The sequence below is a fragment of the Chanodichthys erythropterus genome, chromosome 7 (assembly GCF_024489055.1).
Source record: "Chanodichthys erythropterus isolate Z2021 chromosome 7, ASM2448905v1, whole genome shotgun sequence".
Lineage (NCBI taxonomy): Eukaryota > Metazoa > Chordata > Actinopteri > Cypriniformes > Xenocyprididae > Chanodichthys > Chanodichthys erythropterus.
In genome coordinates, this window is record NC_090227.1 from 36062570 (window position 1) to 36080683 (window position 18114).

The 18114-nt window shown below is 37.4% G+C and overlaps 2 protein-coding genes across 4 annotated transcripts in view; one reads left to right on the forward strand and one right to left on the reverse strand.

Moving 5' to 3' along the window:
- ranbp10 (RAN binding protein 10) overlaps positions 1 to 2686 on the forward strand; it is a 44983-nt gene extending 42297 nt beyond the window's left edge. For all 3 annotated transcript variants that reach the window (XM_067390391.1, XM_067390392.1, XM_067390393.1), the window contains exon 15: positions 38 to 2686. The gene's annotated coding sequence lies outside the window, so the exon portion shown is untranslated. The remainder of the gene's footprint in view (positions 1 to 37) is intronic.
- Positions 2687 to 7262: 4576 nt separating this feature from the next.
- pard6a (par-6 family cell polarity regulator alpha) overlaps positions 7263 to 18114 on the reverse strand; it is a 35004-nt gene continuing 24152 nt past the window's right edge. Inside the window, exon 3 of the mRNA XM_067390396.1 lies at positions 7263 to 10733. Coding sequence (XP_067246497.1) covers positions 9865 to 10733 — 869 coding nt within the window. The 3' untranslated portion in view covers positions 7263 to 9864. The remainder of the gene's footprint in view (positions 10734 to 18114) is intronic.

The window sequence follows — 18114 nt, forward strand, 5'->3', positions numbered from 1 at the left end:
CCATGTAAAATACATAACCCTTTTGTATTTCCCTCAGGCAATGTTCAGGACGGCTACGAATAGGACTTTCCAGTTGGTTGCCACGACGAGAACATGCGTTTGAATTGGTGTGTCGCTTGCCGTTTGCCAGAAGCAGCCGAGCAGAATGAATAGAAACATGAGAAGAGAGGCTTCTTTTTAAATTAGTATTATCAAATACAAATTGTGTGACACTATTTAAAGATAATTAATTATTCTGTTTATCTAGTCATTTTTATTTTAGTTTATATTTTGTCCGTTTGTTGTGCTCATTTTGAAACAAATCAACTTCCCAAACTATTTTTTTTTCATGGGTGAATTCAGTGCATAGTATTTCAAGCATACCATATCAACAATATACATAATGGTAAGTTCCTACTGAAAATTTGAGCTACGCACTCTGGTTTTTCTCAGTCAGAGCTCAGGTATTTAGACAAATGTTCTTTGGTCATCAGAGCGGGATATTTGCGGAAACAGGTGTCGCTTCACCACACCATACTGTGGGTTTTAAAGCAGGTCCTTTTTATGTACAAGCAAATTCTATAGATTTTGTATTATTTGGTCAACCTTGGCTTCCCCTTTAGGACTTGCGCATACAGAAGTTTGGCAACCTTATGATGTTTTCATTGGAGTAAGTGTGCGAAAGAGGGTGAGATATTGCATGGCTCCTAGCGTCTCACCTTTTTAAGTTACTTTAGTATCTCAGGCACCAGCACGAGTTTCATTAGACACAATCACACAGTGACGACGCAGACTTGCCTTTGGGTCCAATGTAGATGAATTATATTTTCAATCATAGACATTTGCCCTAAATGGATCTATTTTACTGAGATTTTACCATCTTTATAGCAGTGGGTATCATGCAAATGTCAACCTTCACTTTTTTTAAGTTAGGTATATTGAAGTTAACATGTGGTTTTCTAATTTTTGTGGCTGTACCAAATAAAAAGGCAACGTTTTTGACAAAAGAAATTTAAGGTCAGTAGTTTGATTACTGAGAAGCTCCATTGAAGCTCGCAGACTAACTTCGTATACTAAGTCTGTGCGTTTTATATCCATGTGAATAGTGTCGCTGTGTTGATAGTTCTCCTGTTAGATTAATAACTACAGACTGACACCGTTTTAACTTTTGTTGTTGGTTGTTTCATTGGCTGTTGAGTACTGTTGTTCAAGTTTTGTTACCATTGGATGCACTGTACTTCAATTAATGCACATGATGCATTACTGTATCCATCTACCTCTCCTGTTCAGTAATGGAGGGACAGAGTATGAACTTTTGACTGACCCAGCGTTCCTAAAAATGAACAGAAAACTTGCAAACAAAATACGTATTTATTTAGCACCTAGAACATCTCCTTAAATTGCAATTCTTTGTTGTTCTCAGTGCAATTGTTTTGTTTTTTCCCTCCCCGATGTCCTTTAACAATCTTTTTCTTGGCCTTTGTAAGTGTGATGTTAACTGGCTCAGGCACTTTTTCCAGCAAGCAGCCTGTTTTTTTTTTTTTATTCTTTCTTTAAATCTGATCATCCATGAAGGAAAACCATCAACCGATCCCATGTCAACCGAGCATTTCACTCAGCCAGCACGCCGCTGTGATGTTGAATGTAGCTTAGCCGATTTTAGTTCCCACATTTTTTGCTGCTGGCCATCATGAGATTGTTACATTCCCGTATCTACACCTGCTTTTGTTCTTTTCAGTTATACCTCATTTACTCTTAGGACAGTGCGGTCTAGCTTGTTGTATCATGTCAGGCATTTTAACAGAAGGTATGTGTAGTGCAGTAACCATTTTGGTTGACCTGCAGATCATCTGGTGGAAGTTAGAGGTCACAGGGTCACTGGAAAGTTGCACATGCTCCTCAGTATCTAAAATAAACTTAGCCTTCCCAACTCTGGAGTTACATAATGAATATCGGCAATGACGGATGAAATAGTTTGGAGCCCCACCATGTGTTTTTAGCAGTGTTTGTGTCAATCAGATTCTGTGGGGCAGAAATTTACACATCCCTAATGATCTCAGTCAACTTCTTTCACCATTTTACTCCACTAAATGGGTCAATTTGATTGTTAAATGGTGGTATTTTGTTGCATGGGGACATCTTGTGTAATTATTTACTAATGTTTGAGTTACAAAATGGCAGTTTATAGAGAAGCACTCATACTTCTGCTGACCTGTGCGTTGTAGATCTTTTGTCATGGGGCAGCTTTTTAATGCCAAATATGATTTGGAAGTCATCATAATCTAACCACCTCTAATGAATATTGTCGTTTTAAAAGAATCCATCATAGAAGGTCATATTGGCTTTGAATAGGGACCTACGTACATATTACATTGAAGGGAAGAAAGTAGCCAAAATCTTTGTCAAGGTCTTCTTAGTCATGTTTCTGCTTCAAAAGACAATGGAGCAGGATGAATGGAATGGAGTACAGCAAGCTGTGCACAATTTACTTCTATTATGATTTTAATTTTATTTGAGTTTTCTTTTAGCAGTTGTGAAATGAGTTACCCTCTACTTAGCATGAACCTTTAAAAACCTTTAAAACAACATAAAAAAGAAAAACAATTTAAAAAAAGAAAAAAAATACATACCTATGTACTGGAAACATAAAGAAATATTGTACTCATTTAATTTTGACAGAATTATTTTTATTAAAATACACATCCATGAGCAAATGGTGTCTGTCTTTTGTATTATTTTATTATTGTTTCTTTCCATTAATATATACTGCCCAAAAAAAAATGATGGATTTGTTTGGATTTAAATAGCCAAATCCTTAAGAGTCTATGACTGGATCATTACTGCAGTGATTATTATGTTTCTAGCATGTTATATGTTTGGCAACGGTTCTTTTAACCCTTAAAGATGGAGTGAGTATCTTTTCATTTCTTGAACAATCATGTAGGGAGACCATATTCCAGGATGACGATGTCAAGATTCATCAGGCTCAAAGAGCATGAAGAATTATTTTCACATATTTGAGTCCAGACCTTAATTTCATTTCAGTCTTTGGGATGTGCTGGAGTAAACTTTACAGAGTGCTCGACTCTTGCATTGTCAATACAAGATCTTGACCAAAAACTGACACACCTATTGATGGAAATAACATCACAATTTTATTTCCTTCGAGAGGTGCATTAATGTTTGGTCAAGATCTTGTATTGACAATGCAAGAGGTGAGCACTCTTTAAAGTCTCCTCCAGCACATCCCAAAGACTTTCAATGAATTTAAGGTCTGGACTCAGAGGTGCCAATTCATGTGTGAAAATAATTCTTCATGCTCTCTCCCAAACATTCTTTCAATCTTTTAACCCTGGTGAATCTTGACATTGTCATCCTGGAATATGGCCATGATGCGTCTTCCTACGTAGTTGTTTAAGAAATGAAAAGCTACATACTCCATCAATTAGAGTTAGAAGAACTGTTCCCAAACATATAACATGCTAGAAACATAATAATCACAGCAATAATGATCCATTCAAAGTATTTGCCTATTTAAATCCAAATAGCAACTATTTTTATGGCCAGGCAGTGTATATAATAGTATTTCTAATACTACTTATGTGTAATAGAAGAAGAATATAAGAATTCATTTGCATTTTATACATATATATTTTATTATATAGATTGTAGAGACTATAAAATGTTAATATATTCAGCTCAGGATCATACGTGTAGCAGTATGCAGATCTACGGGCTGTTGTTCCAGATCTCCGTCTGAGGTTGAGATGGAGGAGGACTGAGTCTCAGCAGCAGAGATGTTGGGCGTCTCCTCTGAGTGATGGCTGTCTGGAAGTGTGAACTCATTGTTTATATACTGATACAGGCTCCTGGGGTTTCTCCTCTTTGCAGGGGGAACTAAGGAAAGAAACATATTATGGTTCAGATTAGTCTCTATGAGCATTTAGGTTCTATTGTGAAGTGTTTTCATGCATTTTCTATGTTTATTCAGATCAAGTCTTGATATACATTATATATATATGCACCTGCATTTGCATGAATTCATTTAGCAAATGTATTTATTCAAAGGAATTTCAAGTATAGTATAGTAATAATAATGAATAACAGAAATCAAGTGCTAAGTGCAATCAAACCAAAGTTTAATAATAGTAATGCAACATGTGCATGTAAGACATGATTAGAGCGACTGACACTTTAATTAATTTAATTAAGGGATGTAGGCCTATTAGAAAATAATAGAAACATTTATTCTACATTATATTGAATCTAATACACGTATACAGGAGAATAACCGTACAAAGGTGGCTTGATGAGGGAGAAGGTTGATGGCCCATCTGACACTGGTCTTTAGTCTTTCTCAGAGGCTTCTGTCTTTGAGTTCTGGACCTGGACGCACCTTCAGATTTTCTCTTGACATACTTTTTAAGATGGGCTGGTTTGTTTGAGAAGTTTGGATGCTGAAATACATGGACGTTACCTCTGGAGATTCTGTGATAATACAGAATTATACATCAAAAACAGTTTCATATGAACCGTAAACATTAATATATTCACATTTATATTTGTGCAAATAACTATATGCATATACATGTACAACATTATATATATATATACACACACACAGTGGTGTGAAAAACTGTTTGCCCCCTTCCTGATTTTTTTTTGCATGTTTGTCACACTTTAATGTTTCAGATCATCAAACAAATTTAAATATTAATCAAAGATAACACAAGTGAACACAACATTGAGTTTTTAAATGAAGGTTTTTATTGTGAAGGGAAAATAAAATGCAAACCCACATGGCCCTGTCTGAAAAAGTGCTTGCCCCCTAAGCCTAATAACTGGTTGGGCCACCCTTAGCAGCAACAACTGCAATCAAGCGTTTGTGATAACTTGCAATGAGTGTTACAGCGCTGTGGAGGAATTTTGGCCCACTCATCTTTGCAGAATTGTTGTAATTCAGCCACATTGGAGGGTTTTTGAGCATGAACCGCCTTTTTAAGGTCATGCCACAGCATCTCAATAGGATTGAGGTCAGGACTTTGACTAGGCCACTCCAAAGTCTTCATTTTGTTTTTCTTCAGCCATGGTGGACTTGCTGGTCCACCAGGTGGACTTGCTGGTGTGTTTTGGATCATTGTCCTGCAGAACCCAAGTTCACTTCAGCTTGAGGAACGAACAGATGGCTGGACATTGTCCTACACTTTTTTTCACACAAGGCCATGTGGGTTTGGATTTTGTTTTCCCTTCACAATAAAAACCTTCATTCAAAAACTGCATGTTGTGTTTACTTGTGTTATCTTTGATTAATATTTAAATTAGTTTGATCTGAAACATTAAAGTGTGACAAACATGCAAAAAAAAAAAAAAAAAATCAGGAAGGGGCAAGCACTATATATACATATAATATATATATATATATATATATATATATATATATATATATATATATATATATATATATATATATATATACAGAGAGAGAGAGAGAGAGAGTAGTAGCCTAGTAGTCAAAATATGAGGAAAATATTTTATATATTTTTAGTTTTTGCATATGTTCATAATTTCTTTGACAGACTGGACAAAAATTGTGTCTGCACAATTTTGCATTTTCTCATTGAATTATCACAAATTGACTCCAAGCACAACTAAGCAATATGCTTCCAAAATCTTAAATCAAATTTTTAATAATATTTTAATAAGAAGATGTCAATTTTCCTAGGCCAGACATCACATTTGGCCAAATAGGCTAATTATTCATTAGAGTTTAGTCATTTTCAATGCTGCATATCTCCAAAGGAGTACTGTGAGATTGTTGTCTCTGTTGGTGTTTATAAATAATCATAGCAAGAGCATACCTAGCCATCTTCTTAAAGCCAAAAGCAAGCACTGAAGTATGGAGAGCAGTAAAGTCTTCTTTATTGTGGAGAGTTCGTCACATGACTCACATCTACTGCTGACCACCACAGACCCGCCATCACCCCACTGCAACACAAATCACTGTAAGTGACAGTAAACCAGGTAAAGTAGTACAGAAACACCGTTCTTAACTTTTGTATTATATATTTATTATTATTATTAAAGACTGGCCGTCGTTTTCCAGATAAATACTACGGCGCGAACTTGCTGTTTGAGACTTTCTCCTTAACAGGCAATATATCGTGAAATTATGTTTACTATCAGTGTGTTTTCTCAAATATTTCAGAATCATGGGCTTATGGACACAATGATTAAACTGAATGTAAGACATTAAAGGTACTTCAGACCTGAAAGGATCGGTTACGTTACTCGTGTCATCAACGATAACTGCCAATATTTCCAAAAACAATATTTCGTCGAGTATTTTGCTGTATTTTTCAATGGTTTACTGTTTACTAATGCGACTTCCTACTCATTATGCTGTATCAATATTTCAAATGAGCTGCTTTGGAAATTGTGCAGGTGAGGGCCGTTTGGTAACTATAGAAACATATTTGAATGGTCATTACTAGCATTAGACAGCAGAGGGCGCAAATTCCCTTTAATTTCACACTTGTTCTCAACCGGCCGGGGGTCCACTAGAGGGCCTCAGTAAACCTGTAATTTACCTATTAACATGCTAAATATGATATATTGCATAATATTTCGTGTTCTGGAGAAAAATCAAGAACGTTACAAGCACTTTATAGCCTGGCAAACAAAAGTAATCATTTGTCTCCACAATTGTCAGTCACTTTAAATGTGTGTATTGGCCAATTAATTTTTTGATAAGATTGCTGATGTCCTTTAAAAAGTTATAGGCTAGCTGAGCAGCAAATTTTAGTTATGAAGAAATGTCTGCAGTTCTGCATAATCAAGAAACCACTGCTCTACTCAGTGCGTTTACATCGCATTGATTTTCTGTCAGTGATGCAATCTGAGATAAGGTATCGCAAATCTAATGTTTCCTTTATGTAATGCAATAATGCTCAGTTTCTTTGTACTGTGGGTGAAGTGCATCCAGCTACTATGTCCGGTTAAAATAGAAATAACCAGGTTTTCCCAGATTTTTTTTATAAGGAACATAAACCACAGTTTCCCTTAGTTCTCAATAAACCATCAATAATTTGGTTAAATATATACAAACATTCAAAACACCTGAATAGTACAATGGCTAGATCTACAAGTCTTCTGTGACTTGATTTAAGCATGATATAAATTGTACTAATCATGTTGCAAAATGTAATTACACAAGAAAAAAAATAATTTTATTTAAACAAGAAAACAGATAATCGCATTAAATTTTAAATACTTTTATTATCTTAATAGAACATTTCATAATCAGCTTATAACATTCACAGTATTGTACACCTTGACCCATCTGATTATAATAAAAACACAAGCGTCTAAAGAGTTTAATTTTGTGATTCTCAAAAGAAATAGAAACCTCCTTTCCAGAATTCTAATATACATACAAAAGTACAAGAATAAGAAAAATACTTTCCATATTTTACACATATATATAAAATGCTCTTTTTTATAAAAAGGGCTCCTAGTGTACAAAAGTGTCCATCATTACATATTTCTATTTATACATACATTTTCACATACACAAAAAAATAATGCTCATGTGGTATTATTGGCGCTCCGATTGTGTGCTGTTTACATCCCATCACTTTCTTATTAAAAACCCAGCGCATCACTTTCCATTTACTCTCTCCATCCAGAGAATGCCAATAAAACATTTTAAATTAAATACAGATAACAAAACAAAGTGACAGTTCACGCTTCTTCAGCTGTCTCTTGCTATACGTTTCAAATCATCCTCCGGTTTCAGTTGTCCTCTCTGTAACAATGTTGCTGTGAAAACCCGAGGCAATGAGTCACCAAGTGTCAGTTGTGCAGATGTTACGTCTAGACCTTTTCAAATAAACTACATTCTCTTTCAGACTCAAGGCTAGCTTGATAAATGTCAGTTTTGCGGCGCAGGAACACCTCGTTTGTTTTGCCGATCGAGTTAAACCAGATGAGGCTACACCTTCATGAATCACGCCCATCAGTTATGACACTGGCTTCCTAATTATTTTCACCGACACCTGCTTCTAACTGAGAATTTAAAACTCGAGATGTCCTTCAAAACATTCGGAATGGTTAAAAAAACTAAACATATTAGTAACAGTTTCATTCATCCCCAAATATAATCATGATAAAGGAGAATTCGCTCAAGTTCCTGCGAGCGCTGGGATGTTTTATGTATTTCACCGTCCTTCCTCCATCAGTGCCGCTTGGTTTGATAGACAGCCTTTGAAGCGCTGGACGTCCCGAGGCAGGTATCTAAACAAGCGTTCACCTGGGAACTCGTTGCCTGAAAACAGCACTCGGGTCTGTTGGACATTAGAGAAACCAATATTTGGCTCGGAGTCTGAGAGTGTCCACCTCAGTGCCGTTTCTGTAAGATTATACTTTAAAAATATGACCGAACACACACATACACACACACACACTCACCATGGCTAAAAAAGCCTCACAGCTTTGGCCATCAGGAGTGGACTGTGTGAAAAAGGTCCCAATGTGCAGAATTCTGGCCTTTCCAAACATGAAAGGAATTTCCTTTTTTCTCTTTACAGAAAAACAGACTGAGTCAATGAGAGGTCAGGTCTTTCTGAAGTTACGCCGCACCGGTGCCAGATAAGTATATAGATTCCTATTTTACTGGAGGGGGAGAAAAACTAAAAACAAAGCGAGAAAAATGGGTTGACGTCCTTCAAAAAGAAAGAACCTGTCCAAGAATGCTTCTTTTAACAATAAAATGCCAAATTCAAACCATTTTATAAAGCTTAAAGGGATAGTTCACACAAAAAATGTGGTCATGTCGATCCAAACCTGTATGACTTTCTTTCTTCTGTGAAACATAAGAGAAGATATTTTAAGTGTTTTTTATCCATACTTTGGTAACCCAAACTGTTTGATTACTGTGTTCCACAGAAGAAAGAAGTCATGCAAGTTTGGAATGACATGATGTGAGTAATTTTTACAATTTTGGGTGAACTATTCCTTTAATGCAACAAGACAGAAGAGAAACCCCAAAAAGTGTCCATTTCCATGTATGAAAAAAACCCTAATATATTCAAACTTTGCAGTTTTTGACAACGAATACGACAATTAAGCTGACTTGGTGTGTTAAAATGGCTTTTGAACAAACAAGAATAGTAAAAACATGTTTAAATTTTGACATAATGGGATTGGTCTTTATGCTACACTTCCAATCACTCACATACTGCACGTTGAGTTTTTCCATTTTAAAGATGTGATTAATAAACACATGAATTCGTTGTGAGATGAATGCAAATAACACCACTTCAAAATCATCATGTAGAGCACATTTTGGTGGACATTTTGAGCTACGGAAACCTTGATCAGCTTCAGAATGAGATGATATGAGCAAACAAGCATAATCAACACTGATCAGATCCATTTTAACACTCTTATATTTTTCTCCACCTCCTCCTTATCATCATCATCATCATCAATGCAAGAGGCATCATAAAAAGTGAGATGAATCCACAACAAGACACATCATTTCCACAGAGGCGATTTGTTCGTCTCTCACGTCCTCCGAGGTGCAAGTGATACCGTCAGGCATCCAAGTAGCAACTAGCACACTTCAGATCGACTGTCCTCAGAGTCAATAGAGATGAATATGGTTGATTTTTCCCAAAAGAAGAAAAAAATAACTAAGGCGAGAGGGATGGAGAGCCATAAGGCACTTCCATACAGTGCAACCTGTGTGATCTGGGCGAGGGACCTCATTGATTGTGAATAGGTTGTTTTTTCGGATAGTAATGACTGAAAAATAGTAGTTGATCATATAATAGTTCCTTCATTTACTTATAAATGTGCATAAAGGCTCCTACTGTGGTGTGAATCCTACAACGTAATGAAGTTGCCGTCCTCTCTCATGCTTTCTTGGCTACTGCTCGTCTTGGTGGGGCTGCCGTTATGTGTGGGTGTGGTCAGAGAGCTTAAAGAGCTGCTACTGGGCAAGGAAACACTTTGTGGGAGGGGTCTGTGTGCAAATGCACCCGACGACAGGGCGTTACCATGGCTGCTGTTGCCATTAGTCATACGGTGTGGCATGTACAGGTTGTCGTTCTCGATGATGAGGTCGGTATCATCGTCACTGTCGCCCTCAGCCACACTGTTGCTGTTGCTGTATTGGCTGGCATTCTGTGAGGCGGGGCTGGGGGCGGAGTCATGCGAGAGGGCGGAGCCTCCCGAGCCAGCGGAACTATTGCCGGCAGATGTTTTACTCGCGCGGTGCATCGTGTTGTTGCGCTGAATGGCGGGTTTCACCGTCACGATGAGGTTGTGGCTGTTAGCCACCATCATGTCGGTGACCTGGTCCAGTGATTTCCCGGCCACATCGATTCCATTCACTTCGAGAATCTCGTCATTGACTCCTAGCAACCCTGTGCTCTCTGCCAAACCACCTTTCACGAGGCGGGAGATGAAGACGCCGGGAACTTTCTCCACCCCTTGTGGAGTGACGCGGACACTGACGCCGTCACGGATGTAAAAGCCGAGGGGTTTGTGGGTGCCGTGCTTGTGCAGACGAACACGGAGATGCGTCTCGGGTAAGATGTCCACATCTATGATAGAAGAGATCTGGCGGAAATCCTGTGGATTGCTGATGAGGAGCGTCGGTTTGGACTTCTGCTGCGCTTGACGCAGACCACCTAGGCCCTTTTTTCTTCTTTGAAGAGAGCCAGTGGGGAACGGCACCGAGTCATCTACATCTAAGGAGAGAAAGAGAGAGAAAGACAGAGAAACTAGTTATGATATGCTGATAAATTAATTAAATTGAAAATAGTCATTATATATATTGGGGATGTAACGGAACATGTATTTGTCCTAATGGTCATGGTTCGGTGCATACAGTCAGATGATGAATACAGTCAATCAAAGGCGACCCACACTCCGATTCAGAAGGGGTGTGCACGGTAATGCAATGCTGTTTGCTAACTGCCACAACAGGAAAAGGCGCAGAAGTAGAAGAACATACGACGATCTATTCATAGAAATGTTTACATGTAATCACTCAACCAGTGTTTCAACGGCGGAAAGACTTCAATAAAACAGCTTGAGAATTACATCTCATGTAGACTCGAGAGGGGAGCATTTCACTAAATATATGCATTTTATTAGCTTATAAATTCATTATATTTACTTTACCTGTTAGTAATGTCTCAATGATTTAATGTTTAAATAAATTTGTCATGAAAACAAGTTAATGACAGTAACTGTAAATGATTATATTTCAAAAATGAATTGGAGTAGAAAAATAATTTTATAATATGATATAAAAGTTAATGCAAAACCTGCCTTATGTGCAATTTACATGTTTTATTTAAGTGTTGATTATTATATCTAAAAATAAATAGCAACTGAATTTAATAGTTTGGGCTCTGTTGTTAATCGTAACCTTATAGTAAAGTGCAAGAAAGGGCTTCCTGTATATAGTTTACAGCATTAGCTTTTCAGCATTTTTTTTACCTTCAAGAAAATATTAATTATAACTGAATTTAATTTTATATAAAATATATAAAATACATAAGCAATTTTATGTTTAGTTTTATGTTCTGTTCGCTGTACCAAACCGTGACTTCAACACCGAGGTACATACTGAACCCTCATGTTTGTGTACCGTTACACCAATACATTGTTTTTGTTTTATTTATATACACACATATGACTGTTCTAAAATTTTGGGTCAGTACCATTTTTAATGTTTTTGACAGAAGTCTCTTATGCTCATCAAAAACTCTGATTAATATACAATAAAAAAAGAAAAAAAAAGTGATATTATGAAATATTATTACAATACTACAATTTTTATTTTAATATATTGTGAAATTTAATGTGTCACATGACCCTTCAGAAATCATTCTAATGTGCTAATTTGATGCTCAAGAAACATTTCTTATTATTATCAATGTTGAAAACAGTTATGCTGCTTTTTTTTGTGGAAACCATGATGCATTTTTTTATGATGCTTTGATGAATAGAAAGTTCAAAAAACAGCATTTATTTGAAATTGAAATCTTTTGTAACATTATAAATGTCTTTACTGTCACTTTTGACCAATTTAATGTGTCCTCCTTGTTGAAAAAAGTATTCATTTCTTTCAAATAAAAATGAAAAACTTACTGACCCCAAACATTTGAATGCTAGTGTACACACACACACACACACACACACACACACACACACACACACACACACACACACACACACACACACACACACACACACACACACGCAAAAAGTGCAAAAAGCTGAAACTGAATATAGAAAGGGAACCTCATTTTGCTTTCCAGACATTCATAAAGATTCAGCTGAACAAAAAAAACTGAGAAGTGCTGCTTTCATCTCCCTATCAAATTCTTCCTGTCGCCTGGCCTAATAAAGAAAGAGACTTTCTTCCTCACAACTCCACAAAAACCCACATTTTGTCCACTAAATTTAGAAAGAACTACTGTACATACTGCAGTGCAGGTTTATCACTGGCATAAAACACTGTTCCCTGTTACTAAAAATGAACTCAAGGAGATACAAAGCACCTCGCTGTGTTATTCACCATCTGTCCTACCAGTATCACATCACTGTGACCTCATTTATAAAATTGATCCCCATAAATCAATCTTAGATTTATTATTTTCAATTTTCTCTGAAAGAATTCAATATGACATTGATTGCTGAATGTTTATATTGAGCAATAATAAGGTTGAAAAAACAACAGAAGAGACCAGATCATAATAAAAACTGAATGGCGGAAATGGATGGATGAACAAACAAGGATTGTAATAAATCTGTCCAAGGCACTTGCAATAAGTCAAGGGTCATGAGATAGAATCAGATTAAAAGGCAGATTAATCAAAGCCTCTCTCCCCACACATTACATTCACTGTTCAGAAGATCCAAACAATCACAGCTGATATGTTTGACTAGAAAAAAACAAGACTTGTTTTAGTCGATGAGCATGTGAAATGAGGGCCCTCCTAACTGGAATCTGGTGGGAGGTAACATGCGTCAGCAGAGAGAATGTTTTTGGTTATATTTAAACTGCAGCAGGGGTTTTGAGCGTGGGTCTTCATGGAAAGGGCTTTTTTGTGATTATGAGAGCACAGCCTGCTGGGAGTAGAAATAGAAGGAAGTCATCAACACCTTCCCCTCAGTCTGCTGACTAACATTAAACTCTATGCCTGTTTTCCGCATTGTGCACATCTAGCTCTACAGCCTAATAGCAAACATTTTATATTTTTACATTTACCGAGGATTTCGGGGTGTTCTGAGTGGTTGCCAGGGCATTATTATGCAGTTGCTAAGGTGTTCTGAGTGGTTGTTAATGCATTGTTACATGGTTGCTAGGTGTCAAAAGAGCTCACCAGCATGTCTGTATGTATATATGAGTCCATACAAACATAAGCACAAGTAAATAATAAAACTGAAAGAAATATCTGATCATTCCCCATAATGCAGTCGCTATTTACATCTCATATCGTCTGTAAACTCTTGCGTTACCGTGACGCATTACATTCCATAGAGCTCCATTATCAGTCCCATAGTGGAAAATGAAACCACATCCGTACTAGCTGGGCTGGATCGGCACGGAATGGAATGATTAAGAAATGGGAACGGTTTGGCCCGATGATGGAAAAGCGGCCCAAGTCTCCTTAGGAAAAAAAGTATCCATCTTAAATGAGTGTATACCTTTATGTACAGTTTGGAAATTTTATTCGTATCTTGGCGTTTCTATCCACCATTTTTATGTAATATCCCAAAATGTGCATAAAAATTTGTAGATGGCAGTGTTATTTTTGTATTATTTATATATTATTATAGTTATTATAGTATTTATTAACATTTTTAATTAGCTTTTATTTTTATATTTCCAGTTTTAATTTAATTTGTTTAAGTTAATTGCCTTTGTCATTTTTTAATTAAAATTTTAGTTTTAGTAATTTTAGTACATTTTATTTCAGTTATTTGCTAAGGCAACATTTCTAATGTTTTAGTTTCGAGATTTTTTTTTTAAGTTTATTTATATTTTATTTCAGTTTTACTTCAATTAACGAAATTTTTTTTAATGATAATACTGGTGGGTTGAAACCTGGCAAATGACATTCTAGTCACAAAATATGTCTTAGGTCCCTTCCAGTTCCAAGTTTGTAGGATGTATTTTCACTCATTTTATCATCTGACAGGCAAAAATCATAAGTCTAATCACTTAAGAAAAAAATAGCACATCTCTTATCACTCAACAAGCCATATAATCAGTAGCACAAACAAACAGTGTACAAAGTTTAGCTTGATAGCAGTACAAAGCTTAGAACATTAAAAACTAATGCATACCAAACAATATCCAACAACTTAAAAACACGTTTCTTGGTTCAATACCATTTCAAACCATCTGTTCCAACTGAAAGAAATGGCCCAGCATGTACCTCAAGAGGAGATCACATGATAGGGATTATATTAATTAGTCTGTTTGACTACAGGCCCAGGTTTGTCTTAAGAGCCACAAACAGTAGAGATTACCAGCTCGCATCTAATTAATTACCATCAGGCCCCAGGGGCCTGCATGTGGATAGGGTGATGGGTGGTGAACTCTGACCCCTGTGCTCATATGGAGAAGACAAGACACTACAGAACGCAATGGAGGAGACAAGACACTACAGAAAGCAAAAACAATAGAGATGCACAAGCCATAATGTGTTTGTGTGACCTCCTGTTTAATCTGCATAAATGTGTAAATATTTTGCCTGAGCCCAGACAGTTGTGTCCATTGCACATGGACGCTTGTGTGTGGGTGTATTTGTAAAGACTGTATGTAGCTTATATAGTATGCAACGCACAACGCCCCTCTCCCTGTCTCACTACATTAGTCTGGTGTCTGGACCCCCACAGAGATCAGGACAGCCTCTGTTATTAAACCTGCTCACGGGCTGGAGAGCGAGAGAGGCAGATGAGGTACCCAGGGAGGGTGAGTGGGAGGCATAGAGGGATCCTGCCAGACAGGCAGGTCAGAGATGGGGATAATGGGCCAGCCTGAGGGTCTACAGCAGGTCCAACAACGCTCTAGGTTAATATGTGGAGGCGGAGACCATGCTAACTCCCAGCCCTGCCTCCAAACTGCGAATTATGTGTTAAGACCTACAGCTAGAGTGCTAATTTTCATGTGGGTGTGTGCGTGTATGTTAGGTCCGGAATCTTGTAAACATTACTAATTAACAAAATGACGTGATGCTTTACTTAGAGATCAGAAGCTAATGCATCAAGCTCTCAAGGATGATTAGACACCATCCCTTTAGCAATCTCTCTCCCATACATATACACACATCCTCATACAAAAAATATGTCCAAAGCTCCTGACTGTGACTAAAATGTTCACAAATGTGACAAATAATTTGCATTCTAGACAATCGGCACAAGTCGATGCATTCATATTCATTTGTGTCTGTCTGTTATCATCTTGTGAGCTGCAGTTAGTTATGAACACAGTGAGAGCTGTGATGTCCAATTTGTGAACAATGACTCTTATGAGCTGAATCAGACTCAGTCAGTGGATTGTTCGTAGTCATTACTGAGATTGCAACTGACTACACCAAATTTTTGTTCAACCATTACGTAACATTTTTGTAATAAACTGTATTTAGGCCTAAATATTTTAATATCTTGTTTTCCCACAAACAGGCAGAAATAGTACCAGTGACATTTATATAGCACAAATTCAGTTTGGATCAATACAATAACAGCATCAAAAGGGAATTAAACCACTTTTGAACAGCCATCTTTATCTGTTATTTTGTCGACTAAAATCTTAAATCTTTAATGTTATTCTGTAGCTTTGACATCCATATATTGAGACTAACACTGAAAACCCACTTGCTCCCCTTAGTAACCATCTCAGGGTGCTTTCACGATGGCAGTTTAGATTGAAACGGCACGGTTTGCATGAAAAACTGGTAATGTGAAAGCCGTCATGCGGACCCGTAAACGCACCGGGGTACCGAACCAAAAACTACCTGTAGGAGGTGGTCTGAGGGTGTGTTCACACTTGGCATGTTTAGTTCGATTAAAACAAACCCTCATGTGATTTCTCTGTTAGTGCAGTTCACTTGAATAAGTGTGAACGCTGGCATCCAAACTCTGGTGCGCACCAAACATGCAGACCAAGACTGTTGAAAAGGTGGGTCTTGGTCCACTTCCAAACAAACTCTGGTGTGGTTTAAATGAAATATGAAAGCAACACGGACCAAAGACATTTAAGCAAACCAAAAACAGGACATGATGTGACAAGATGTGACCCTACAAAGGACAGAATGCTCAAGCATACCTGTTTTTTCTCATCATAGTCACAAGGTTGCCCATCACAGTTCAGTACAGGCATCAGAACCGCATCTCCTCACAGCAGATCTTCGTTTGTGTTTGTAAAAGAGGGATTCCTGCTGCTGTTTTGACACATTTTATAATCTCTTCACGAGTTGTCAGCTCCATCATATACCATCATATGTATGCACATACAGCGAACGCATCGTTGGGATGTTCAACAAATTACGTCGCAAAATATATGTCATAAAATCCTTTTTTTGTATCTTTAGATTCGGTGTTAAAATTGACAGTGTGAACGCCAAGCGAACCAGGACTAAATGGTCCGAACAACAAGTGTGAACACACCCTGAGTTCGTTTGCACAAATATACGTCATAAACAGAACGTTTTGTATCTTTAGGTTCGGTGTTAAAAATGACAGTGTGAACGCTAAGTGAATCTGGACTAAATGTATTTTCTTTTTTTGGTCCAGACGAAAAGAACCAAAAGAACCAAACTACAAGTGTGAACACACCCTGAGTTCGTTTGCACTGGAACTGTGGTGCAATTCGTGTGAATGTGAGGATGTGTTCACACTTGGCATGTTTGGTTTGATTAAAATGAACCCTGATGCGATTTCTCTGTTAGTGCGGTTCATTTGAAGTGTGAACGCTACCATCCAAACCCTGGTGCGCACCCAAAAACGAAAATGTGAACGCAACACGGACCAAAAACAGGACATGATGTCACAAGATTCGACCCTTACAAATGACAGAGAGCTCAAGGATACCCGTTTTTTCCCTTCATAGTTCAGTACAGGAATCAGAACAATGTCTCCTCACAGCAGATCATATACCACCATATATAAGCACATACATTTAGCCCAGCAAACAGCATTGTTTTGGATGTTTGACAAGTTACGTTGCAAAATATATGTCATAAACAGAACTTTTTGTATCTTTAGGTTCAGTGTTAAAAATGACAATGTGAACGCTAAGTGAATCTGGACTAAATGCATTTTTCTTTTTTGGTCCAGACCAAAAGAACCAAGAGAACCAAACTACAAGTGTGAACACACCCCGAGTTCGTTTGCACTGGAACTGTGGCGCAGTTCGTGTGAATGTGAAAGCAACTCGAACCTGCATGTGCATTTTAGCCAATGGCAACGTCATTAGTTCAACAAAACACATGTAAGGTATGACAGTGATGATGAACACCGATCACACTCGGATTCGGACCTCAGCAAATGTGAGAAAGTCCCCTCAAACAACCTTTTAACCTGAAATTAATATAACCACAATATGGATAATCAAATGACCCTACTTATCATCAACCGGTTTCCATAGCAACCTTGCATTACTGCAATACCGTATGTATAGTTTTAGTTGGGTTCAGATGATGCATTTTCAGCTCTGAGTCAGACAAGAGTAACAGCATTACTGAAACATTTATCAGATTATGCTAGTCTGAAGGAGAAAGCAGCTAGTATTACCGATAGCCACGTGCAGTTTAGACAGTAGACAAAGACATTTTCTTTCTGTCAGGAAATACCGGGAAAAAGAATAAGTATTTGTCTTATTTAGAATAACCTCACGTCTAAACCACAGTGGATAGAAAGGTGCAAGCATAAACCAAAACCCAAACACCAGACTCTAGCGAAAGTTTTTCACAAGCACTGACTCACCTGAAAAATACAATAAAACATCAAAACTCCTGCCAGGTGTCTGAGGCCTCCAGGCACAGACTGAGCAGAGCTTTGTGAACATTGCTCTCTGGATTACAAAGATACAGAGAGACTTTAGAGACT